Below are 23,207 nucleotides of genomic sequence, written 5' to 3'. Positions count from 1 at the left end.
CAGCACTTTATCCTGAACCGGTGCTGTCTTTGAGGTGCGACTGACTGTGGCGCTACTCCCTGCTACCTGTTTCTCCTCCCCATCTTACATTCGACAATCCTATTCCCTCATTCCTCGACTCGAACCGCCATCAGCATGGATCTCATCGACGATCGCGCAGTCCTTGACGATGAAGAAGAGGATGAATCTATTGATGAGGAGACCGGTGAAGTGAGGAACCGGCAAAATGGAGCCAATGGTCGCTTTGACGATTCTTCTGAGGACGAGGAAGACGATGACGACGAAGAAGCCGCAGCGGAGGTAGGCCTCCTTCTCACTTGCGCATGTTTGGTGATACGCGTTGACATTCTTTTCTAGGTTGCGAAAGGCTTCATCGTGGATGAAGACGAAGAAGAAGAGGAAGCCCGCCGAGAACGAAGACGCGAACGCAAGAAACGTCGCCGTGAAGAGCGCGAAGATGAAGGCCTCGACGAAGAAGATCTGGAGCTGATCGGCCTGAAACCTACGGAAGAAGCCCCCGAACCCAAATTCAAGCGTCTAAAGCGTGGCCCTCGCGAAGACCGAGATGCACAGCAATCCTATGGCGTCAATGATATCTTTGGCCACTCGGATGAAGAGGAAGAGGCTGTTGACTACAATCGCCGAAGCCGGCCAGATCGTCGCGGTTTGCAGGATGAGTTCGATGACTTTATTGAAGAGGATGTCTTCTCAGATGAGGAACAACAGCGACAACGAGAAGATGAAGAAGTGGCTCGGCCCAATCGCCGAGGCCTTCCAGACCTTGGTATTGCAGACGTCGCGGGGCTCGATGAAGCTGCGTTAGAAGACTTCCGTGCAGCTTTCGGTGATGGCACCGACTACGACTTCGCGCTTGAGAAGGAAGAGGAAGCCGACGAAGAGGAAGCTGCCAAGGACAAGCACCTTGATCTCAAGGATGTCTTTGAGCCTTCGCAACTCGCCGAGAAGATGTTGACAGACGAAGACAACGCCATTAAATACGCCGACGAACCTGAACGGCATCAGCTCGCCAGAAAAGCGTATCGCCATGTTGAACTTACAGAGGATGAGTTCAAAGATGAGGCTGGCTGGATATCCAAACTTATGCTTCCCACCAAAAACTTCCCCTCGGAACTTCATGAACCTTTCAGACGGGCTGTCGCCCATGTTCTCGAATTTCTAGTGCGAGACGACTACGAAGTACCGTTCATATTTCAAAACCGGAAAGATTATCTGCTTCATGTCGTCCAGAAAGTCGTGGGCAGGGAGGAAGATGGCACTCCACGGACAGTCGCGGATGCCACCAGGCTTCTTGTTCAGCGCGACTTATGGCAAATTTTCGAGCATGACCTAAAATACCGCGCCCTTACCGAAAAAAGACAAGCATTACAGAAAACATATCAAGACCTGAAATCGGCCAACGTCCCCGAGGATGAGACTTTTCAGCAAATGCTTCCTTTAGCTGCCACGATGGAGGAGCTGCAAGACCTCCAGGACTACCTCTACTTCGAGTATGCTTCGCAGCTGAAGGACCTGGCTCTGACCTCGAATGGCGACACGAATGGTGTCAACATGTCTCAGAAAAAAGCCTCCACAAAAACCGTCTACGAGGAAATACGCGCTTCCAAAGCCTTCGGTCTTGTTCGTGCCTTCGGCATATCCGCAAACGCTTTCGCGCAGAATGCTGCCAGAGAAGGTGTTCGAACATATACGGAAGACCCCAGTGACAGTCCGGAACATCTTGCAGACACACTGATCGACGATGAGTTTCCTACATCCTCCCGAGTACTCAAAGCGGCCAAGTCCATGTTCATTGAAGAATTTGTGATGAGCCCGAGGTTTAGGGGTTATATCAGGAAATCCGTCTACACCGATGGGGCCATTGACTGCCATCGGACTGAAAAGGGTCTTCGCAAAATCGACGAGCAGCATCCGTACTATGAGTTCAAATACCTGAAGAACCAGGACTTTGCAGCGTTCTTCCAGAGGCCTGATCTTTTCCTCAAGATGCTGAAGGCCGAAGAAGAGGGTCTGGTGAACATTCAGGTCCGTCTGAAGAATCCCGAATCATTCAAAAAGCAACTGTGCAAGCACATTGAAACCGACAATTACTCCACTGTTGCGGATGCGTGGAATGCTGAACGCCGCGACGTGGTGTCCATTGCGGTAGATAAGGTAATGAAGCTCATGGGGCGCCTTGTCAAAGAAAACCTCAAAGAGCAATGCGAAAACGTCATTGGCACCGAATGCCGAGAAGAATTTACCACACGTCTTGACCAAGCACCATATCAACCACGTGGAATGAAAAAAGGCACGACCCCTCGGGTGCTGACTCTGTCCAGTGGAGGAGGTGTTCCTGGCCGTGATCCAATTTATTGGGCGTATGTGTCGGATGATGGCAGGGTTCTTGAGCATGGCCGGTTTAAGGAACTAGGTCCTGGCGATCGGGAACGCAGCATTCCGGATGGTAAAGACGTGGAGGCCCTGATAGACGTTATTCGTCGGAGGGAGCCAGAAGTCGTTGGGGTTTCTGGGTGGACTCCGGACACACGGAAACTTCTTGCGAACATTACGACCCTTATCCAAAACCATGATCTGCGTGGTCCCACATTTGCAGATGAGGATGACCGAGATCGCAGCGAATTGTTGGAAGTCATCTTGGTCAACGATGAGGTGGCACGGATGTATCAGACAAGCGACCGAGGCAAGACAGACCATCCTGGACTCCCACCCTTAGCGCTGTACTGCGTGGCCCTGGCTAAGTACATGCAAGACCCTCTCAAAGAGTATGCTGCCCTGGGTAGGGACCTTGTCTCACTCAGCTTCCATCCAGCTCAGAACCTTCTTCCTCAGGAAAAGCTTCTAAGCAAGCTGGACATGGCATTGGTTGACGTTGTTAACATGGTTGGAGTCGACATCAATGAAGCTGCCAGTGATATGTCTGTCGCAAATCTTCTCCCGTACGTTGCTGGCTTGGGCCCGCGAAAGGCAGCGCATGTCCTCAAGGTCATACATCTCAATGGCGGGTATGTCAGTACTCGTGAGGACCTCCTCGGTGTGAACGAGAATCATCCTGCGATGGGATTCAAAGTATGGAGCAACGCCGCATCAACATTGCATATACACTTCGACATGCAGGAGCCACAGGCCGAATACCTAGACGCAACACGTGTGCACCCCGAAGACTACGACATTGCTCGCAAAATGGCTGCTGACGCTCTTGAACTCGATGAAGAGGATATTGAGGCCGAGCGACAAGAAGGCGGACCTGGCGCTATCGTTCGACGATTGATTCGGGAAGAGGCGCAAGAGCGTGTCAACGATCTCGTCCTTGAGGAGTACGCCGAGCAACTGGAGAAGAATCTTAACTCGAAGAAGCGAACCACTCTGGAGAATATCCGTGCAGAACTCAACGAGCCTTACGAAGAACTGCGAAATCCATTCCGCAGTACATTAGGCGAGTCAGAAGTCTTCACAATGCTGACTGGCGAGACCAGAGAATCATTACAGAAGGGCATGAATGTGCCTATCTCTTTGAAGCGGGTCAGTGATACTCACATCGAAGGTAAACTAGATTGTGGCCTGGACGCTATCGTTGAAGACGGTCAGTGGTCGGACAGCGGAGTCTCGCCGAAACAACTTTACACCATCCATCAGACTGTGCAAGCACACATCACCTCGATCAATCGCAAGGATTTTGTGGTGACTGTCAGCTTGAGAGAAGATCAGACAAAAAGATCCTTCAAGAGATACAACCATAGCGACCGCAATTACAACGAATGGGACGATCGTGAGGAAGCTGCAGATAAGAAGTTGCTCGAGGAAAAGGCCGACTCTGGAGGTCGTGTCACTCGAGTCATCAAACACCCTCTTTTCCGGCCGTTTAACGCGAAGCAGGCAGAAGAGTATCTGGGCAGTCAAAACCGTGGTGACGTGGTTATTCGCCCGTCATCAAAAGGAAATGACCATCTTGCCGTGACTTGGAAAGTGGCTGACGGCATCTTCCAGCACATTGATGTTCTGGAGCTTGACAAAGAGAACGAATTCTCCCTGGGGAGAACTCTGAGAATCGGTGGGCGCTATAATTATTCAGACTTGGACGAGCTTATCGTGCTGCACGTCAAGGCCATGGCACGAAAAGTGGACGAGATGTGTGGCAATGAAAAGTTCCAGGACAAGTCCAAGGCTCAATTAGGTATGCGAGACCGTATCAATATGGAGCGAAGAGTACTGACTGTTGAGCAGAGGAGTGGCTAACCACATACACCAACGCAAACCCCAAGCGGTCGATGTATCAATTTTGCATCAATAGAGAACGACCCGGACAGTTTCACCTTATCTTCAAAGCTGGTCAAAAGGCGAAGCTCATGGATTGGAGTGTGAGAGTGATCCCGCAGGGGTTTGAGCTTATGAAGACACCATATCCTACGATGAGGGATCTATGCAATGGGTTCAAATTGATCTTCCAAAACATGCAGACCGCTGCAAGCATGGGTGGAAGAAGATAGTCAGCTACGATGGTTACATGGAATCAGGGGATGTGTTCACTGGACACTACGAGCTTTGAGGCCGAACATGTCCTATACAGGGCGCAAATGCTATGATGACCTTGGACAAGTTGTCCATGCAAAAGAGCTCCTCATCGCCTCATCAGCAACATTCAAGCCATCGCGGCGCACTTGATGGGCGGCCCTGCTGAACGACGAGTGAGTCGCCTTTAAGTCTACCACCATGATGACCCTCGCTTTTCGTCCGTCCCCTCCCGTTGAGATCTAATTTTTATATCTACTTTATGCCTGATATTCATATCTTACTCCCCAGCTTCCCCACATCCATCTGCCTCTCATCTTCCAGCGTCTCATTGACAAACCTCACCATCGCATCCACCATGGCCGGCGGGACCTCATGCCCGACGCCCGGGTAGACAATATCCTCCACATACAAGCCTCCACCTTCAAACCAGCCTCCCTTCCCGGCGGCCTTCTTCAGCCAGTCCATAAAGGGCTTACTGTGCGCATAGTTGACCAATTTATCACTCCCGCCCGAGAGATTCAGGATCCTCTTGTTCCCGAAACACCTTGCCATTAGCGGCATGACCTTCTCCTTGTCCTCGTGACTCAGATTCTCGCCATGTTCCTGGCCAGGCGTCTTGGTCAGACCAGATCCCGACCATAGTAGTCCCGCGGGGTCAAGTCGTCGCACGGCATCGACCAAAGCGCCCGGAAAGTCCGAACTGCCCAGAAACTCCCTGCCGCCGGTCTCGAGCCACGTCTTCCGCTTGGACAGCCTCGCCCGATCGCTCATCAGCCGCGCGTAGTCGGGACAACCGATGGTGACGACCGCGGCACTGACCCGCGCATCGTGCATGAGGACATGCCACCCCGCATGCCCGCCGAGGGAGATGCCGAGCACCAGGTTCTGCACGATCCGTCTCTCGCCGTGCGGGAAGACGTACGCGGACAAATAGTCCAGCAACAAACTCGTGTCCTGGGCCGTGCCCGCATAGCATGAGAACATATCCTGAGCGTGACGCTCGTTTCCCGACCGCCAGGCCTCGTTCGACAGCGGGTCGACCAGACGTGTGCCGTGGTTGCGCTGATCGAATGACACGGCAATCAGCCCCTTTGTTTTCCCTTGCCCTTTGCCTTTCCCCTTGGCTTTGGCCTTTGCTCGGCTGTTCCAGTCCGTTATGATATGCGCGGCGAACGGGGCCATGCATTTCTGCGTCTGGAGGCGCGGGTGCAGAAGCCACAGGACGGCGACATCTGTGGTCGAAGGGTCTAGTTCGGACAGGCCAAACACGGTGGTAAGGATGCCCGCGATATGGTACGTCGTCGAGGAAATGGGTTCCGGGTGTGGGATTGAATGCGCGGTAGAGCCGGTGTTGGGCGTGCTGGGGGCGGCGTAGGTGTATTCTACAGGGTTGGGCGTAGCGGGTTTCTTGGACATAGTGGGCGATGATGACGAGACGGTGCCGGGAGGGTATAAGAGGAAGAACAAGGCGAAAGCGTAGAAGAAAGAAAGTGACAATTGATACTTGAATCTTGAACCGCGGCTCGTTCATGTTCATGCGTCAACGTTCCGATATGCGGGGAATCTCTCGTTCTTGTTCTCCAACTTCGAATTTCTTTGTCTCGCTCGCTCGATATCAAACTGCTATGCGAAGAGCCTTTCCAGCATCGCATGCCGAATACACGCGTGGAGAAGCATCATATTCATAACCGGCGAGGAACGAGAGGTGTATCATGTACAGTGTCAATTGTCGTTGTCAGCTACGTCACCCATATTTCAGCTGCTCTATTTCTCTAATGCTGCTATCTCAGGAAGTTTCACATAATCTCATGCTGCGTCTGAAGCCGTCACTCCAAAGAGCAGCGGATCTCAACATCTTCTAGTGCTCGAGCCGTCTCAATCATCGACCGTAACGTGCCAAAGTATCCATAATATTCTGGACGTTCTGCTGTGACTGCTGTCCAGGCCCATAAACTGGTGCACCACCATATCCTTGCTGAGGCTGTTGTCCGGACGGCGACTGAGGAAACTGTCCACCCTGATTCTGTCGAGCAACGTTGCTGAGTAGACCTGCAAGATCAGACGTCGGAACTGCGCTTGCAGCACTCTGCTGTTCTCCAGGCTGTCGTAGATTTGCCAGCAGTTGCTGGAGGTTGGCGGAAGAAGTCGGCGTCACAGGTGTCTGTGCTTGACCCTGATATGAAGTCGGCTGACCGTAGTGATATTGACCTTGCTGCTGCTGCGGGAATGACGAGGGCATTTGAGGTGGATACTGTGGAGGAGCGGGTTGGCCGTACTGTCCTTGAGCATATCCTTGAGGGGCGGGAGGAGGAGGGGGAGCAGGAAATTGTGGAGTCTGAGTGTAGCCTCGTTCCTTTTGCCGAGCGTGAAGGACAATAGCCGCTGCAACTGAAACATCAAGATCGGCATACTCATTGAAGTTGACATTCGAAGCACCTGCCGACCGGTCGAATACCTGAAGAGGAATCTTGCTGTTGTACTGAGCACCCTGAGTCAATTTGACCACAGCCTGAACACCTTCGATGATCTGCCTTTTCACCACGCCGTTGAGTGGTAGTCGAGGGCTGAGCCATATGGTCGAAGCTCGTAGGCCTTTGGAACGAAAACCCTGCTCTATCCAATTAATAAAGCCCTGCGCGACTGTAGGCTCAAGAATCAACAGTTGCACGTCAGGGATGTCGCGGGGTTCTCTTCGAGGCAAAGGTAAGGTCGCTTCTTCATCGTAACCAGCGGGGACTGGCGGTGGGAAGCTACCATAAGGTGATCTTGGTCTGCCGTCTGGGCCAAATCTGGGACTTTGCACGACAGAACGGTAATCATCTCTCGAGCGATAGCCCCTGGGGGATGGCGAGCGTCCACGATAATCATCACGTCTGTGCCTTTCTTCTCTGAAATCACTGTAGTTTCGTCCCGAGCGATCACCTTGACGTTGGACTCCACGGTCTGGGGATCTTGATCGACGTCTTTTGTTTCCTTGTCCCTGCCCTCGAGTGTTCTTCTGTGGCTTAGAGATCTCCAGATGAACTTTTCTTCCTCGAATCTCCACTCCTTGTTCTGCCTGGAGTGCGGCTTGACACGACGAGGCCTCCAGAAACTGTACAAAGCCATAGGCCTGCTTGATCGAGATCTGGGCTAAGCGACCGTGTTTGTGGAAAGTATGGAACAGATCACGTTTGGTCACTTTTTCGCTGGGCAAATTACCCACAAAAAGCCGGGAGCCATTTGGAAACTTGTCCCAGATACCCTCAGTCACATATCGACGCTCATCTTCAAGGAATTGATCATACAAACTTTGTGTCCGGGGAGTCCACGGTCGATCACTTGGGTCCGTTGATTTTGTCGGCTCAGGAGGTTGGAAAGTCTGTCCGTGCAAAGGAGGTGGCGCGGTCTGGGGTGGCAATTGGCTTACAGCTTGGGGCCAGCCAGGTGGAAAATGGGATGCAAGATCCTGGATCATGGAGTGGGCTGATCCTGGTACGAACGATTCTGCACTGTTGGCTTGGGCAGCATCGTTGTTCACGTGCTGATACGGTGTTTGTGTCTCGGCAGTAGAAGTAGGAAATGTCTGGTAGCTGGGAGTATCTGATAGTTCCAGGTTGGCCGGCGGTTTTGGGGGCAAGCCTGGAACAAGTGGCAGTATTTGGGTGCCTGAATCGATGAACGATGCGGCAGTAGTCGGAGCAGAAACAGGCTCTGGTGCGGGTGCAGTAGAAGCAGACTGGGCGATAGTTTCCAAAAGTGACTGATAATCAACTCCACCTCGAGCAGGCTGAGCATCAGAGTTCACTGGGTTGGAAATGTTATCAGCACCACCGAGATGGACCACACTGGCTTCATTGGCATTGGTGTGGGCAGTAGTAGTCTCAACACCGGCATCATCACCGAAATGCGGGCCAGCTTGTGACTGACTGGAGGCAGTTGGTGGGTCATTTTGCTGCTGCGCAGACGCGTGGTGGTATGTAGAGTTGTTCGCAAGGGCTGAAAAAAGTGTGGAATCGCCTGTAGCATCATTCTGGGTATTTTGGCCATTTGTGTCTGGGGCGCTGTCAAAGCGCACGTTTTCTTCCTCGGCACCACGCAGAAAATTTTGAACAGCGTCTTGTTCGTCAGAATTTGTCTCAGTCATATTGCGCGCAGGGTCTGAATAAGGAGAAAAGTTTTGGTTGTGTGGAATATTGTAAGTCGCAGTGTCATTAAAGACTGGGTCCATCTGGTTCAGCAACACGGGGATATTTGAAGGCTCGGGTATGTGGACGGGCCGTGGGCTCTCTGGAGTCTGGGATCTACCAAAGCCTAGGGCTTCTGGTGGAGGGTTTGTTTCACTCATTTTGAGGCGGTGCGATGCATGGAGGGCGATTTCAATGCTGTAAGGCTTGTAGACCGGGGAAGAAGATGAAGAAAAAGTTGGGAGGTCTCAACCGAGCTTCATCAACACCAAGGCACCCACACAGTAAGACTGACGGAAGAAAAGGGGACGAGAGGCTGGAACAAGATGGTGAATTGTTGTATGAACCGAAGCAATTTGACGTGAGTGTTTGCTTGAGAAGAAGGCGCAGAGGAAAGCTGCAGCCGGAGAAATTCGGAAAACCTGCCCTTTTCTATGTCAAGCCCTTCGGCAAACTTACCTGTGTAGATAGAGTCGTCTGAATGTGATAAAAGCTGTCGGTCGTCGACCTTGCTCAAGGTGGTCGTCGCGATCGATACAAAGGATCCTTTGGTGTCGCCAATGCTGCCATGGTGTAGATCTGCGCGCTATCTGACCCCATGGTCATTATGTCATCGTCAGTTGCCACAGCTAGCCCCTAGGTACTACTCTGCCAAGGTCGAGCTTCCTGAGTATGACTACAACGCAGCAAGAGAATGGTTCAAGAATTACAAGGCTACCGAGTCTCTTCACGGGCTTGGAGAAGTGACTTACAGTCGATCCAGTGGCCCTGGTGGTCAGAATGTGAACAAGTATGATTGAAGAGCGTCCTATCTCATGTCTTGATCTCACTGTAGCAGAGTCAACTCTAAAGCACAACTACGCATTCCTGTTGACCGCCTCTTCGCAATACTTCCTCCTGTCTTGCACAAAGGCCTCCTTGCATCCAGATACTATGCTGAGAACTCTTCCAGTCTCGTGGTTCAAGCCGACGACAGTCGCAAGCAGCAAGCCAACAAGGAGGCCTGTTATCGTAAGCTCAATGAGCTGATTGTGGACGTATACAAGCACAATGTACCAGGCGAAACAACAAAGCAACAGAAGGAGAAGGTTCAGCAACTTCAAAAGGCAGAGAACGAAGCAAGACTGAAAAGGAAGCATCTGCATTCGAGCAAGAAGCAGGCAAGGTCAAAAGGTGACACAGATTAATACCTCCAAAAGCTGCTGCTATGCGCAGATTTTGTTGAGCTACTCCCCAGAACCTTCCATGGAACTCAGTACCGAATATCCCACAGTCTTGATTCCTTCGTCAAGGTTCGGAGTCTCCATAAGTTTCTGTAACCAATCTTTTACCCAAGTGACAAGTTCTGCACTGCTCGTCCCTGTTCTGGCCTCTTTGAGACGTAATAGGAACTGTCTGAAAGCAGCAGGAAATTCTGGCGCATCAGTTTGCACTGATACAATTGGCAGCAGAATATGACACACTTGACTGTGCCAATTCTGCGGGGTGTCCTTCATCAGTTCGGTTTCGACATGAGTTGCAATCCTCCGACAAGCCGAAAGATCATCGTACTCGAGTACCATATGGAAGAAGTCCAGGCCGAAGGAAGGATCCCTGAAATGAGCCATGGCGGCGTCAAATATCGCAATCGGGATATCACCGCTCAAGGCAGGCGTCGATTCCAGATTTTGTAAGGCTGCGTTGTCGTTTTCCTCTCCTTCACCTTCAGGGTTGACATCCATTGCTGTCAATCTGGGCAGGCGCATGACATTCTCGTCCTCCGCGACATTCGTGGTCTGACCTCTCTGACTGTCCGCAATGCCTAGGACTTCTCGGCGGGCTTGGATTTTGGCAATGTGTGACATCTCTAGCCTTCCGTACTCCAGCCACATAGCTCGTGAGCTTTTGCAAAAGCGCAGTCCTCTCTGCATATAACTCCTGGCCTCAGTCATGTCCCCATTCTCGTCAATTGCAAACTGCGCTGCATATATCCATAGATCCGATTTTCGAGGATGTAGGCGAAGAACGTTGGCGAATAACTCTTGCAGCTTCTTGTAGGCCTTTTGTTTCCTGGCAAAATCGATTGCCTGCAGCCACAAGTCCACGTCTCCAGGATGCTTTCTCGTGCCCCGGTCGAAGACGAAGAAAATGCGCCTCTTCCCGCTGTGCGCGGTTGACTTTATGCCTAGTCTCTTGACTCTCTTCCGCCTCAAGGCATCGACATTGATTTCGAACTCGGCATATCGGGCGTAGTCTGAGGGTGTTGAACCTCTTGCATTAATTTTGTGTTCAAAGTCGGATCGTTTGCGGGCGATGCTGCTGATTTCCTCGGCGCTGAAGATGTTCTTGCGTTCGTACTCTTTGAGCTCCGGTATTGACTGCTCAAGAAAGAAGCGAGCCTTGTCGCTAGCGGCTGCCATTCTACCAGTTGTGATTTCTCGTCTATGTTGCAGGACTCAACGCTGCGCTGATCGTCGAACGTGGAGGTGGGAACTTTTTTTTCGCTCCAGTTGGAGATGATGTCGTGAAAGAAGTTCGGCCCCCAAAGTTTTTTGGCGTTGCCGCGGCTGCAGCTAAAAGAACCGTAGCAGCCGATCAGGGGCCACTTCGAGATCGTACTTCGTATGTACTTCCACCTGTTTTCTCAGGGCGCAGCTTGAATCAGAAAACATTTGTTTGTCACTTCTTCTTGTCATTCATTTATCTCTTGTTCTTCGTTTCTCCGGTGGATGCAGGTTATTGTTTGACAGCCTGCGTTCCCCTGCAATGGCGCCCAAGAAGGAGGGCGACGTGGTGTTCTCTGTGCGTGATCTGATCCTCCCAGCACCTGCCGTTGCTGCAGCTAACACCATCCAGTTCAACGGAAAATACGTTTCTTGGGCTCATACAGTCGTCGCATATGCTGCGTTTATTGGAGCTTTCATAGTCGGTGTCTCGCTCCATTACCACAAAATTGTACAAAACGAACACTATGGCTATCCTGAAGAGTGGTTTCCCTCCGTCTCTGCCACCATCGGCGACCGATACCCTGAACGATCTGTCTTTATGGTCTTCATTGCCATCACCTCTGGGCCTCGCTTTGTCCTGGTTGGGCTGTTCTACCTCCTCACAAGAAGACCGAAGTCCAGCCTGCCAGGTATCGTTGCAGCAACAGGACTGTTCAGGACTCTTACATGCGGAGGATGGACATACGTGACATCTACCGATGACCATGATTGGCACGATATCTTCATGATATCCTATCTTGTTGCTACCCTACCTTGGACGTTGGGCTGTCTTGCACTAAGTCCTCCCAATCCTGCCTCAATTAAATATCGAAAAGTCCTGGCTGGTCTTTTCTTCGGAACCCTTGTCCCTCTAGTTTATTTCTTCATTCAGCACAAGGTCCATAAAGTGGCCGGCGGTATGCCTCCATACTTCATTGGAAGAAAAGCCAATCTGACGCTTCTCAGCATATACGATTTACGCCTTCTTTGAATGGGCACTTATCCTGTTCGACGTGGCCTTTGATGCCGTGACAGCACTTGATTTCCAAACATTTGAGCTTGTTGTGAAAGATATCAACGGTCTCAGCAGAGGGTACGTGCAGTTACTCCCAAGATACTCAAAAGTACGACCAATTCGAACAATGGATTGGTTGGTGGCTAATTATTAACTAGTGACGCCAAGCTCCTCAAGGAATCAGTGAAGGAGAAAGAGTAAGTCATATAAACCTCAATCGATCTCGCCAACTTAACAGGTTTCTAGTCGCGACAGTGCTCTAATTCATACCTCCACCTTCGACGGTCCCTACTACTGGCCCGCCATGCTCGACGCCCTGGCTGAAATCCTCCATGGCTACTTTTTTTGGTCTGTTCTCACGTCCCTAGGCGTTCTCGTCTGGTATTTTCCGCTATGGCATATGGGTATATCAGGCTATGAAGTCATGGTCATGTCTACTGTTTCGCCTTTCTTGCTCGGTGTTCCATTCCTCCGGTCTCTGGCAATCAAACACAACCGATGGGTCCATATGTCGTCTTTGGTGGGACTTGCTGCCTGGCTTGTCAAGGATCCCGCCCATCGACTGTTTACCGTTGGCTTCGCGGTGTGGATGGGATGTCTGGGCTGGTCAGCCGCATGGTATGCTGAAAGACGAAATTCCGCGCGCCTCCAGAGCCGGATACTGGCTTGGAGTATCGGACTTGTTCTATCGAGCATTTCCAAATTCGCCAACCACACAAACAATCCTGTCTGGCCCATCCTGCATCCCGGCATTGGTGGCTGGAACAAAACTGCCTTGGTAGTTGCTATTTTCGCCGTCTGGCGATCGACGCGACAAGTTTCTACTAGCGGGGGCGATTATGTTCCACCAAATGCGAGAAAAGGATCAAGTCTTTTGGCTGGACTCGGCTTTGGTGGACTCGTATTCGCTATGCACTCTCTGCTCTCCGACTCCAGCACGATGATTTTATGGGTCTGGGAAGGCTATCCTGTGCGAGGACCATTGGCAGTACCTCAAGGAGCTGTAACGTTGCTCGTCATGAGTGCGGGTCTGTTTTTCGGCATCGCCTTACCAGGTTTCTTTGGATCATGGACTGCATTTGGACTGGGATCTGTCGGTGCTGCCTTGCTTACCCTCTACGGTAACTGGACTGGCTTCTACGGTGGCCTTGTTTTGGCCTTCTATACTATGGGAGTTGCTCCTGTCCTTATTTCCTCGGCTGTCCAACACAACCCAGCCATCACTTTCGGACTTGGCTTCCTCTTCTACAACGTGATGGTCCTGTTCCATGTCTGGGTTGTAGCCTATGCTTTCGTACCCGGCGGACCACTTGTCAGAGAGCACACCGACTGGGTTATGATTACGACTATGCTGATGATCGGTGCTGGAGTCTTTTCAGCGCTAATTACGAATGGCAGCCACAAACAAAAGACAACGTCGAGCCCCCGCGAACGAAAACAATCAGCTTACTATCTCCACATCCTACTTGCGTTACAGCTGCTGACGGGCTCTATCGCGTATCTACGATTTCCAACGAACGATTATGTGCCCTACCACAAGGATGAGAAACTCATCACGGCTGGTATCTGGACGATCCACTTTTCACTTGATAATGATATGTGGTCCTCTGAGAGACGGATGCGGGATGCTATCAAGGAACTCGAGCTTGATGTGGTCGGGCTGCTTGAGTCAGATCTGCAACGGATTATCATGGGCAACCGCGATACTACGCAATATCTAGCCGAAGATCTGGGCATGTATGTGGACTTCGGTCCGGGACCCAACAAACATACCTGGGGATCAGCGTTGCTCTCGAAATTCCCCATTGTCAATTCGACTCATCATCTTCTGCCCTCGCCGGTTGGTGAACTTGCACCTGCAATCGAAGCTACTTTGGACGTGTACGACACGCTGGTGGATGTTTTCGTGTTCCACTCCGGACAGGAAGAAGACCCAGAAGACCGACGGCTACAGTCGGAGTATCTTGCCAAACTGATGGGTGCCAGCTCTCGGCCATCTATTCTGCTCAGCTACCTTGTGGTCAAACCAAAAGAAGGCAACTACAACACGTACGTAGGCGAGGTCAGTGGTATGCACGACATTGATAGGAGCGATTGGGATCGATGGTGCGAGTATATCCTCTACAAGGATATCAAGAGAGTGGGTTATGCCCGTGTCAGCCGAGGTACCATTACAGATACCGAGATCCAGGTGAGCCGACCGACCATCTTTTGTGACCTGTTGACTAACACATTGTAGGTCGGGAAATTTGTCGTGGGAGAACCAGCCTCATACACAGACGAGAGGATTCCTGAAGAGCAGGTTCCACCGGGACGCCGATTCCCAGCCTTGTTCCGGGGCGAGGGGGTTCGCGGTCATAGATACCATGTCTTTGACGAGCCATGGTATTATGCATGAAACATCAACCTGAAGCAAAGCTACCTTCAGTATTCAAGGAAATGTTGATAGCTCTGCTGTGGTAGAAGCCAAGCAGACAATGAAATGAAAGTCTCAGCCAATCGGACAGTGCCGCCTCGTTTTGTTTTAGCGTGGAATGTCTTATCGCTATCACGAGAATGATGCGGGGAATCTGGAATCTGCGCCAATTCACCTGCAGATGACTCAAGTGAAACGTGACGCCTTCTGTATCCGACTCCAACCACTTCTTCTTCTTCTTCTTTTCTTCATACACTCATGTAAACTCTCTCAAGAATTAGTTCGGTTTCCTTTACGGCTAACATTACGGAGCTGGGGACGGCGTTGATCGAGTCTCATCCAACTCCAACATCCGCATCACAATGGCTGATCCTGCTGGACCTCCACCTCCGGGCTCGAGGGCCATCAAGATACCGGTCCACGTGAACAACAACACAGACTACAGACCGCTCAACCGCCGACGCCGCAGCGCACGCTACATCAAGAACGCTGAACGAGCCGAGTCCTCGGACGCTGGCCCCTCCTCGCTAGGCTCCGATCAAGAGTCTACCTCTGCCTGGTCATACAACTCGCCGCCCGCACGGACCGATCACTTCCGAAGTGTAGCTTCTCCAGGTCTAGGAAACCAATTACCTCTCACCTCGACGCCGACCGGTAATGTCGATGTGGTTATCCACGCATCCGAGCGCAAGGACAAGCACAGAGCCGGCTATCCTGCTCCTGCTCCAAGTGCGATCTCCACCTTGTTTGGGCAGTCCTCGTCTCCTCTCGGCCCATCGATGCTGGCGTCTAGCTCGTACAAGTCGATCAATCTGAACTCAATGCACGATGACCCTGATGAACCTCCTCGGTTGATCACGTACACCAAGCACAGCCAAGGCTTTACATGGAATGACGAGCTGTTCCTGCCGAGTTACATGCTTGGACGGTACGGGGAGCGAGGACGCAAAAAGCAATATGATGGTGACTTTGGAGACGAGGATCACTGTCCTGTGGCTGAAATCTTCGTCACAGATGAGGAGGCGGAGGCAATGATGCCGTAAAATGAACGTCTGGTGGCTGCTGGAAATACGAGAACGGTTGAATGCATTATGGATCTGGACAGCAATATGGATACATGGCGCTGGGCAACCGGAACCAATATATGGCGTTACGACTGGCAATCGGAGGGCTTAGGCTACCTGAAGAGAATGAATGAAACGGCGGGCAACACGAGATATGGAATATACTTTATGGGCTGTAAGGAATGGTTTTGGAATTTCAGCTCAGCTTGGGGGGTGTTTGATGGGTTTTGGAATAATGACTCTGGGGTTGGCGTGGAGGCCATGGACAGGGGCAAGGGCATAGTATCTGCAGGCGAACGAGGAAATGACAGTCTCAACTCATTAGGAGTCCTATTATACAGCACTGAAATCAGTCATTGGAAGATATTCTCCACATCGTAGTCTGCTTCGGTGGTCGCCTTGTCGGAAAGATAGTAATATATATATATATACAATCCTCGAGTGTTCCCCTTGGTTTGCTTGCTCAGACAATTTCTGACCACCGCGCTTGTTCAGGAAGCGAAACCCATAGCCTGGTGCAAATGATGAGAATCTGCAGCTTCCACTGCCAATAAAGGTCCGCAAGAACTTGGAAAGACATGCTGCCGTTGGGAGTCATGGCGAGACTCGATCCCCAAAGCTATGATCGCTGGAGATAAAGCTCTCGAAAGAGCTCTACTCCCATGTGCTGCAAAGTCGTGACTTATACAGTGGCTTGTGCAATAGCTACAGCGCAGTACTCGGAAGCCCGTCGATTGTCAACTCGGAGTGACAAGAGCTACCTTCGCAACCGCCCAGCAGCGTGCTCTGTCTCAGCTGTACCGGCGATTGACCTCATGGCGTCTTCAGCGGTTCCGGAGAGATGGCTATTCGCTACCATGAAAGCATTCATGGAATTCTCCCGGATGACTCGAGTCTGTATATCGCTTCCAACACTTTATGCCTGACGTACCCGTCTCACAGCATGCTGTAGATGCTGTTAGCCAGAGAATGTAGGTACTTTATGTAGCTTCTCAGACAGTGCTCAAGAAAATCGCAGCATGCCGCTAATTCTATTCCACATCGAGGCAGCCCACGTGCGAGTAGGTGCTTCACCCATCTCCTTGACGAGATCTTCGTAGTACGTAGGCCGGCTCGCAGGATGGCGAACCTTGCTTGGCATGGGGTATTCTTTGAGATAGCGATCTTCGAGAAGGCTGTAGAGAGCATTGATTTGTCGCATCTCGTTTTCTTGATTCGGTTGCGTAGGGTTGGCAGGTGTGACCAGTGCTCCATCCGCTTTAACGTTGTCCGCGGCTGCAGTGGGAGAAGTCAACTCCTTCAAACGGTGTTGCATGACCTTTTGAAAGGCGACATGTTCGGGGCGGACCTTGTCGACAGGCCATTGTTTGATGATGCGCGCCCAGTGCTTGAGGGCGACCTAGACAAAGAAATGAGCTGACGAGAACCACTGGGTGTTGTTAGACTCACGGATTGCTGAGCTGCCATCTTGATGGGCACGTATGGCGAGCTTTGAGAAAAGGAAGGATGGTTGTCAGAGATACCATGCGCATTGACCTGAATCTCGAAGTGCGAGCAACAATAAATGACGCCGACGACTACACAGAACTCGTACGATGGATGCTCTCCAACAACTTTCTGGCTAGCCTGTTTTAGGGAAGGACCGGGTTGCCTGGCTGTGCAGTTGCCAGTTGCCAGTCGCTTCCGCAGTGGCGCAGACCAAATCATCCTCTGAAACTCACCCTACAGTGGTATTCTCTCGCCTAACAACCACCATCTTCCACTCCCTTCCAGTCCTCGTCCTACGACTACTCATCTCCTAAATCCCTCTCTACCTTTGTCGCAGCCGGTCATCGGTGACTGATTTCTCGACTACGCTGCGACTGCGACACATCTGGTGAAGCGCAGGCCTGCGATGGCCCCTCAGCGATATGAAGCGGTAAGGACCACCCTCATGCCGAATCCTGTCAGCCACAACTTGAATCAATACTGACTGCTCTTCAGGTGAACACACACGACAATGAAAACTATTCTCCTCTTTCTCCAGACGCTCACCATGGCGTTCCTTCCTCACCTCCTCCATCCTTCCACTCTAGAGCATCTTCACCCACAGGCCGCCGCCTGTTGAACCAAGATCCCCTCTCTACGGAAGCCGATCGAGACCTTGAAGACACCTTTGACGATGGAGAAGCGTCCGATGAAGAAAACGATGGTGACGACAGACAGCGATTGATGAGAGCCGAACCACCAACCGCAAGACATGATGCGATGTCCCCACGAATCCCGGCTGTCGACGCACCACCGGTGCCTACAATTGAGCGTAGGGTGACGGAGCTTCCGGCTTTCAGGCCAATGCCGACGTCTGCTCGAGCGACAGATGGTGTTTTCGCAAATTTGTCGGCAAAGCCAGAAAGAGGTGAACAACTCGATGACAAACCACCCGTAAGTGATGCACCGGATTGATAACAATATAAACTACTAACATGATTCTAGACATATGAACAAGCTGCCGCCGATGCGACTCCTCCATACTGGGAGACCACGATACTAGCTCCCGGCATGTCATCTGACGAGGTCTACGTTGATGGTCTTCCTGTCGGATCCGTTTTCTCCTTCGTATGGAATGGCATGATTTCCATGTCTTTCCAACTTGTCGGCTTTCTCCTTACCTATCTTCTTCACACTACACATGCAGCAAAACATGGCAGTCGAGCCGGGTTGGGATTAACTCTGGTTCAATACGGCTTTTATATGACTGGCTCTAGTGATGGTGGTCAAGATACAGGCAATCCTGGACAGTTCTCGAATTCATCACCACCGGATCCGAACAGCCATGATTTCGACCCCAATACTGTCGATGGATCAGGAAATCAAGCTTCAGGAAGGCACGGCATGGGAGGATTCACGAGCGCGGATTGGATATCGTACGTTTTGATGATTGTTGGCTGGTTTATCCTTATCAGGGCTGTCTCGGACTTTTTACGAGCCAGACGGCATGAACAGTTGGTTTTGCAGAGCCCGAGTCGAGGCCTTCCTGTACCTGTAGTTGCTGAGGGTGAGACTCCCGAGCAGGCTGCATGAGGTATGGAGTTGTTGAATTATACCATTTTCCTACTTTTCGATATCCGGTCATGTGTGCCTGACGATCCGCACAAAACCAGGAGTGACATTGGTTCCAGGCAATCTGACATGCGCTGGCCAAGTATACGATCTTGATCGTTGTTTCGTGTGTTTGATTTCGAGTAGCTCTTGATCCGTTTGATCTACGAAGGGTTCACCTATTGCTTGAGGTGGGAACAAACAAGATTGCAATGATAACGTGCTTCGTCATAGCGGCTATGCTCTCGTGGCAAGTCTTTTGTCCTTCTGTCCGATTTCCACCTTTCTAACACACCGCGACCCTCAATTGCTATATCCCTGTTGCTTTCACCCTCTCTTCTAGTCTAGCCACAGGGATGTGGCACCGTTTGTGTAGAGGTACACACGTAGACGGAACCCAAGTTCGATCTGTTGCGGCAGGTTGCAGAAGCTTGTTGTATGACGAGACCCCAAAACCATGAAGCTAAATTAGTCCGACATATCAGACTTGTCGCTTGTTGCTTGGCAAGAGCAGAGTGCTAGTTGGACATGTCAATCTTGTTCTTGAGACGTCGCTGGTCGCGCAGCTCCGTGAGCCGTTCGAGCGCGTTCTGCAGCGGGATGAGTTCACCCATTTTTTGGGTTTCTGGGTCGTCGCGATTGCGGATGTTCACGGTGCGGGTTTCTTGTTCTTTGGCGCCGACGACTATGGGGAACGTGAAATGGTTAGCAAAAGAGTCACAGAGGTGATCAATCCAACCTCCTCCCTTCTGTCATGGCAAGGCCGCCGGTTTCACCCTCCTGCAAGAAACGCAGCTGGCAAGCACTCGCGGTCTTTGGGCTCCGGTACCGCTGGGAGAAGGGAAGGATCGCGCAAACGAAAGGAAGACTTACCGAAGATAAAGTTATACTGAGCCAACTGCCCTGAGCGAATCTTCTTCTGCAGAGTATTCCCACTGACATCAATGTCGACGTACATTCTCGCCTTATGGAAAATCGACTGGATCTCGCGAACATAGTCCTCTGCACCTTTCATGACTGGAATGACCAAGATTTGCCGGGGCGACAACCAGAAGGGCCACTTGCCTGCGAAATGCTCGCACAGGATGGCAATGAACCGTTCAAATGAGCCGATGATGGCACGATGGATCATGACAGGCCGAGCCATACCGGGGGTCAGACCCTTGGCATCACGACCATCGGATTGCTGCGCGGCCTCGGCGCTCTCGCCGGTGCGATACTCGAGCTTGAAGTTCTGCGGGCCCTGGAAGTCCAGCTGGATCGTGGCGCACTGGTACTCGCGCATCAGGGCGTCGGAGATGGTGATGTCGATTTTGGGCCCGTAGAACGCGCCGTCGCCCTCGTTCATCTCCCAGTCGTCGCCGCGGAAGTTGACCAGCGCTTGCTTGAGGCGCGCCTCGGCCGCGTCCCAGTCCTCCAGGCTGCCCATGTATCCTTCGGGGCGGGTGGAGAATTTCAGCTTGAACGGGAAACCGAACAGGCCGTACACGTGCTCCATGAAGTCGAAGAGGGCTTCGATCTCGGTCTGGACTTGCTCGTTGGTGCAGAAAATGTGCGTGTCGTCTTGTTGGAACTTGCGCACGCGGGTGAGGCCCGACAAGGCGCCGGAGGCTTCGTTGCGGTGTAGCACGCCAAAGTCGGCCACGCGCCACGGCAGTTCGCGGTAGCTGCGCTCCTCGTCGCGGAACATGATGCAGTGGCCGGGACAGTTCATGGGTTTGAGCGCGAAGACGCCCTTGTCCTTGTCGTGCGCTTGGGGCGGGGCGACGGGCTTGCCGTCGGGCTTTTGGTCGGACAGGGGCATCGGGTCGGTCGAGTCCTCTTTGACTTGCACGCGGAACATGTCGTCTTGGTAGTGCTGCCAGTGGCCCGAGATCTTCCAGAGCTCGACGTCGTACATGTTGGGGGACTGGACTTCTTGGTAGCCGCGCTCCCAGTATTGTTCGCGCAGCATTTGTTGGAGGGCGTTGAAGATGCGTGTGCCGTGCGGGAGGAGGAAGGGTGAGCCGGGGGAGAAACGGCTGAACATGAAGAGTTTTTGTTGTTGGCCAATGGCTTGGTGGTCACGCTTCTTGGCCTCTTCGAGGAAGTGCTCCCAGTCTTTGAGTTGCTGCTTGGTAGGAAAGGCGACGCCGTGAATGCGCTGGAGAGAGTCGTTGTTCTGGTCGCCGAGGAAATAGGCGGAGCTGTTCTTCATGATCTTGAAGGATTCGATTCTCTTCGTGTTCTGGATGTGTGGGCCCTGGCACAGGTCGACGAGAGAGCCGTTGCGGTAGACTGTGGACGATTCGCCGTCAGGAACGAATTTCTCGATATAGTGCATCTTGTACTTGCTGTAGCCGAACATTTTGCGGAGGTTGTCTTTGGAGACTTCAAGCCTTTCAAATGGCTGTTTGTCCTTGAAGTATCTCTTCGCGCGAGACTCCAGGGATGCCCAGTCGGCTTCGCGGACGGCCTGGCCGGGCTCGAGGGCCATGTCGTAGAAGAAGCCCATGGCTGTGGGCGGGCCGTGGGAGAGACGGCAACCGTACTCATGTTCCGCACATTCACCTAGCACGTGGGCAGATGAGTGCCAGAAGACATCGCGGCCTTCGGGGTCGTTAAAGGTGAGATATGAGACCTTGCTGTCCTTTTCGAGCGGGCGGTCGAGATCCCATACTTTGTCGTCGACTTTTGCAACGACGATCTGGCCCGCGCGTTCCTTCGGGACGTTCTTCAACAGCTGACCTGGTGTCGTCTCCCAGGCTTTGCCTTCGACGGAGAGTTCTTGGCCGGAGGCTGGGATGAGTTTGATCTGTATGGGCGACTTTTCTCTCGCGGCGAGGTCATCGTCATATTGCTTTTTTAGCTGATCAAAAAATTCGTTTCTCTGAATGATGAAATCCGGGAGTTGCTTGGGTGGCTGGTTTGCCGGCGGGGCTGCCTTGGAAGACATCTCTTTTGGTCTGTTTGGGACTTTCTTGTTTGATGTTGGGCTCACTGGTCTTTTTGAAGCGTTGGAACCAGGGGTGGATGAGTCAGGCCCAGGGCCCGCTGCCGTGCCATTTTGACTCATATTGGCGCCTTTCAAGACACCCCAAAGATCGTGAGGGTTGAGGCTGACCTTCTTCTGGTGGGTCATAATAAAAGATCGGGTCGAGGTCGTGGGATATTGAATGTTGTGCAATATCGACTTGTGGGGAGCACGGTAACCGTGTCCCAAGTGTCGAATAATTGAGGCGCCAATCACGTGTGAGGTGAAATTCAGTTGCCCGCATGCACCTTGAACGGAGAACATAGAAATTTATTTTTCCCCCAGAATCTGCAAATACCGTCGCAACACAACGTCGCCCTTCCACAACAACAATGGCGTTCCGAGGTGATTCGCGAGGTCGTGGCGGCTTTCGAGGTGGTGATAGAGGAAGAGGATCGTTTGGATTTGGAGGAAGAGGCGGAGGTAATTTACAAGTCTCCGCGCGCTGCGCACAAGAAATTTCCCTGCGCCGAAATGAGAACTGACTTGGTGGCTGCGCAGGACGAGGTGGTTTCCAGCAACAGAGCTTTGGTCCGCCTGCCCAGGTGTTTGGTGAGTCTGACTGTGCCGTTCGATGTATTCCGGACTGATTTTTGGCAGAATTGGGCACGTTCTTGCATGCCTCCGAGGGTGAAATGGTCTGCGAATCGGTCAACCCCAAGATTCCCTACTTCAACGCACCGATCTATCTCGAGAACAAGGTACAGCGAATGATGGTATGATTGAAGGACATTGTCTGACAAGAGTAGACTTCGATAGGAAAAGTGGACGAGATTCTAGGACCGATCAACCAGGTCTACTTCACCATCAAACCACAAGAAGGAATCCAAGCTACATCTTTCAAGGCCGGAGATAAATTCTATATTGGTGGTGACAAGCTATTACCGCTGGAAAAGTGAGTGTATCGACATTGATGCAGAAGAATCCTATACTGAGTGTCACACAGATTCTTACCGAAGCCGAAACCACCACCAGGTATGTCATGGTTAGGAAAGGATCGCACTGCATCAACTGACAATTCGCTAGGTTCAGCAAGGGTCAAGAAACCAGCTGGCGCCGGACGAGGTGGTATGAGAGGTGGTAGAGGAGCCCCTCGAGGCCGGGGAGCACCAAGAGGCCGGGGCGGTAGTTTTGGCGGCGGTGGCTTCGGACGTGGTGCACCAAGAGGTGGAGCTCGAGGAGGCTTCTCTGGCGGACGAGGTGGTGGAAGAGGAGCACCAAGAGGTCGTGGCAGATTCTAGGCCATGGTCGTCTCTACTTGTCCCTGTTGGATGTTCCAAATTTTACAGCATGATTTCGGCGTTGGGGGAAATACCCATGGCAAAAATGTGGCTACTATGATGGGATCCAGGGGGTTTGCTGCAACAGTAGACCTATCTCCTGTCGGGAAATAGGCGATAGTGATGGTCTACAACAAACTGTATTGTGTTATCATTTCGTTCATTAACTTCAGGTACTAT

At 51.9% G+C, this 23,207-nt stretch overlaps 11 protein-coding genes across 11 annotated transcripts; 6 read left to right on the top strand and 5 right to left on the bottom strand.

Annotated features, from left to right (window-relative positions):
- PV05_06812 (uncharacterized protein) lies at positions 1-4,762 on the top strand. The gene is made up of 3 exons (XM_013459585.1): positions 1-300; positions 358-4,192; positions 4,243-4,762. Exons 1-3 carry the CDS (start codon positions 136-138, stop codon positions 4,503-4,505), a joined length of 4,263 nt encoding a protein of 1,420 aa, XP_013315039.1. The 5' UTR covers positions 1-135; the 3' UTR covers positions 4,506-4,762.
- PV05_06811 (uncharacterized protein) lies at positions 4,545-6,013 on the bottom strand. The gene has a single exon (XM_013459584.1). It carries the CDS (start codon positions 5,944-5,946, stop codon positions 4,801-4,803), a length of 1,146 nt encoding a protein of 381 aa, XP_013315038.1. The 5' UTR covers positions 5,947-6,013; the 3' UTR covers positions 4,545-4,800.
- Positions 6,014-6,244: 231 nt separating this feature from the next.
- On the bottom strand, positions 6,245-9,036 carry PV05_06810 (uncharacterized protein). The gene has a single exon (XM_013459583.1). The coding sequence runs from the start codon at positions 8,855-8,857 to the stop codon at positions 6,410-6,412; it is 2,448 nt and encodes an 815-aa protein (XP_013315037.1). The 5' UTR covers positions 8,858-9,036; the 3' UTR covers positions 6,245-6,409.
- Positions 9,037-9,223: 187 nt separating this feature from the next.
- Positions 9,224-10,078, top strand: PV05_06809 (uncharacterized protein). The gene is made up of 2 exons (XM_013459582.1): positions 9,224-9,486; positions 9,535-10,078. The coding sequence occupies exons 1-2, from the start codon at positions 9,257-9,259 to the stop codon at positions 9,881-9,883; spliced, it is 579 nt and encodes a 192-aa protein (XP_013315036.1). The 5' UTR covers positions 9,224-9,256; the 3' UTR covers positions 9,884-10,078.
- Positions 9,923-11,147, bottom strand: PV05_06808 (uncharacterized protein; the record flags this gene model as incomplete). The annotated part of the gene is made up of 1 exon (XM_013459581.1): positions 9,923-11,147. Exon 1 carries the CDS (start codon positions 11,093-11,095, stop codon positions 9,923-9,925), a length of 1,173 nt encoding a protein of 390 aa, XP_013315035.1. The 5' UTR covers positions 11,096-11,147.
- A 153-nt stretch (positions 11,148-11,300) lies between these two features.
- PV05_06807 (uncharacterized protein) lies at positions 11,301-14,675 on the top strand. The gene is made up of 6 exons (XM_013459580.1): positions 11,301-11,477; positions 11,532-12,078; positions 12,128-12,254; positions 12,335-12,373; positions 12,423-14,367; positions 14,416-14,675. The coding sequence occupies exons 1-6, from the start codon at positions 11,442-11,444 to the stop codon at positions 14,572-14,574; spliced, it is 2,853 nt and encodes a 950-aa protein (XP_013315034.1). The 5' UTR covers positions 11,301-11,441; the 3' UTR covers positions 14,575-14,675.
- A 119-nt stretch (positions 14,676-14,794) lies between these two features.
- PV05_06806 (uncharacterized protein) lies at positions 14,795-16,090 on the top strand. Its single transcript, XM_013459579.1, has one exon. The coding sequence runs from the start codon at positions 14,955-14,957 to the stop codon at positions 15,633-15,635; it is 681 nt and encodes a 226-aa protein (XP_013315033.1). The 5' UTR covers positions 14,795-14,954; the 3' UTR covers positions 15,636-16,090.
- Positions 15,955-17,205, bottom strand: PV05_06805 (uncharacterized protein). The gene is made up of 2 exons (XM_013459578.1): positions 17,106-17,205; positions 15,955-17,055 (listed from the first exon to the last, which is right to left on the bottom strand). The coding sequence occupies exons 1-2, from the start codon at positions 17,121-17,123 to the stop codon at positions 16,660-16,662; spliced, it is 414 nt and encodes a 137-aa protein (XP_013315032.1). The 5' UTR covers positions 17,124-17,205; the 3' UTR covers positions 15,955-16,659.
- Positions 17,206-17,368: 163 nt separating this feature from the next.
- Positions 17,369-18,964, top strand: PV05_06804 (uncharacterized protein). The gene is made up of 3 exons (XM_013459577.1): positions 17,369-17,574; positions 17,640-18,077; positions 18,129-18,964. The coding sequence occupies exons 1-3, from the start codon at positions 17,551-17,553 to the stop codon at positions 18,714-18,716; spliced, it is 1,050 nt and encodes a 349-aa protein (XP_013315031.1). The 5' UTR covers positions 17,369-17,550; the 3' UTR covers positions 18,717-18,964.
- On the bottom strand, positions 18,681-22,115 carry PV05_06803 (threonine-tRNA ligase). Its single transcript, XM_013459576.1, has 2 exons — positions 19,608-22,115; positions 18,681-19,419 (listed from the first exon to the last, which is right to left on the bottom strand). Exons 1-2 carry the CDS (start codon positions 22,009-22,011, stop codon positions 19,253-19,255), a joined length of 2,571 nt encoding a protein of 856 aa, XP_013315030.1. The 5' UTR covers positions 22,012-22,115; the 3' UTR covers positions 18,681-19,252.
- On the top strand, positions 22,036-23,181 carry PV05_06802 (H/ACA ribonucleoprotein complex subunit 1). Its single transcript, XM_013459575.1, has 6 exons — positions 22,036-22,170; positions 22,249-22,299; positions 22,348-22,448; positions 22,497-22,642; positions 22,694-22,722; positions 22,774-23,181. The coding sequence occupies exons 1-6, from the start codon at positions 22,080-22,082 to the stop codon at positions 22,986-22,988; spliced, it is 633 nt and encodes a 210-aa protein (XP_013315029.1). The 5' UTR covers positions 22,036-22,079; the 3' UTR covers positions 22,989-23,181.
- Positions 23,182-23,207: the final 26 nt, after the last annotated feature.

Source organism: Exophiala xenobiotica (genome assembly GCF_000835505.1).
Source record: "Exophiala xenobiotica strain CBS 118157 unplaced genomic scaffold supercont1.4, whole genome shotgun sequence".
NCBI lineage: Eukaryota > Fungi > Ascomycota > Eurotiomycetes > Chaetothyriales > Herpotrichiellaceae > Exophiala > Exophiala xenobiotica.
Note: the sequence above shows the minus strand (reverse complement) of the source record. Positions and strands in the feature narration are given on the sequence as shown.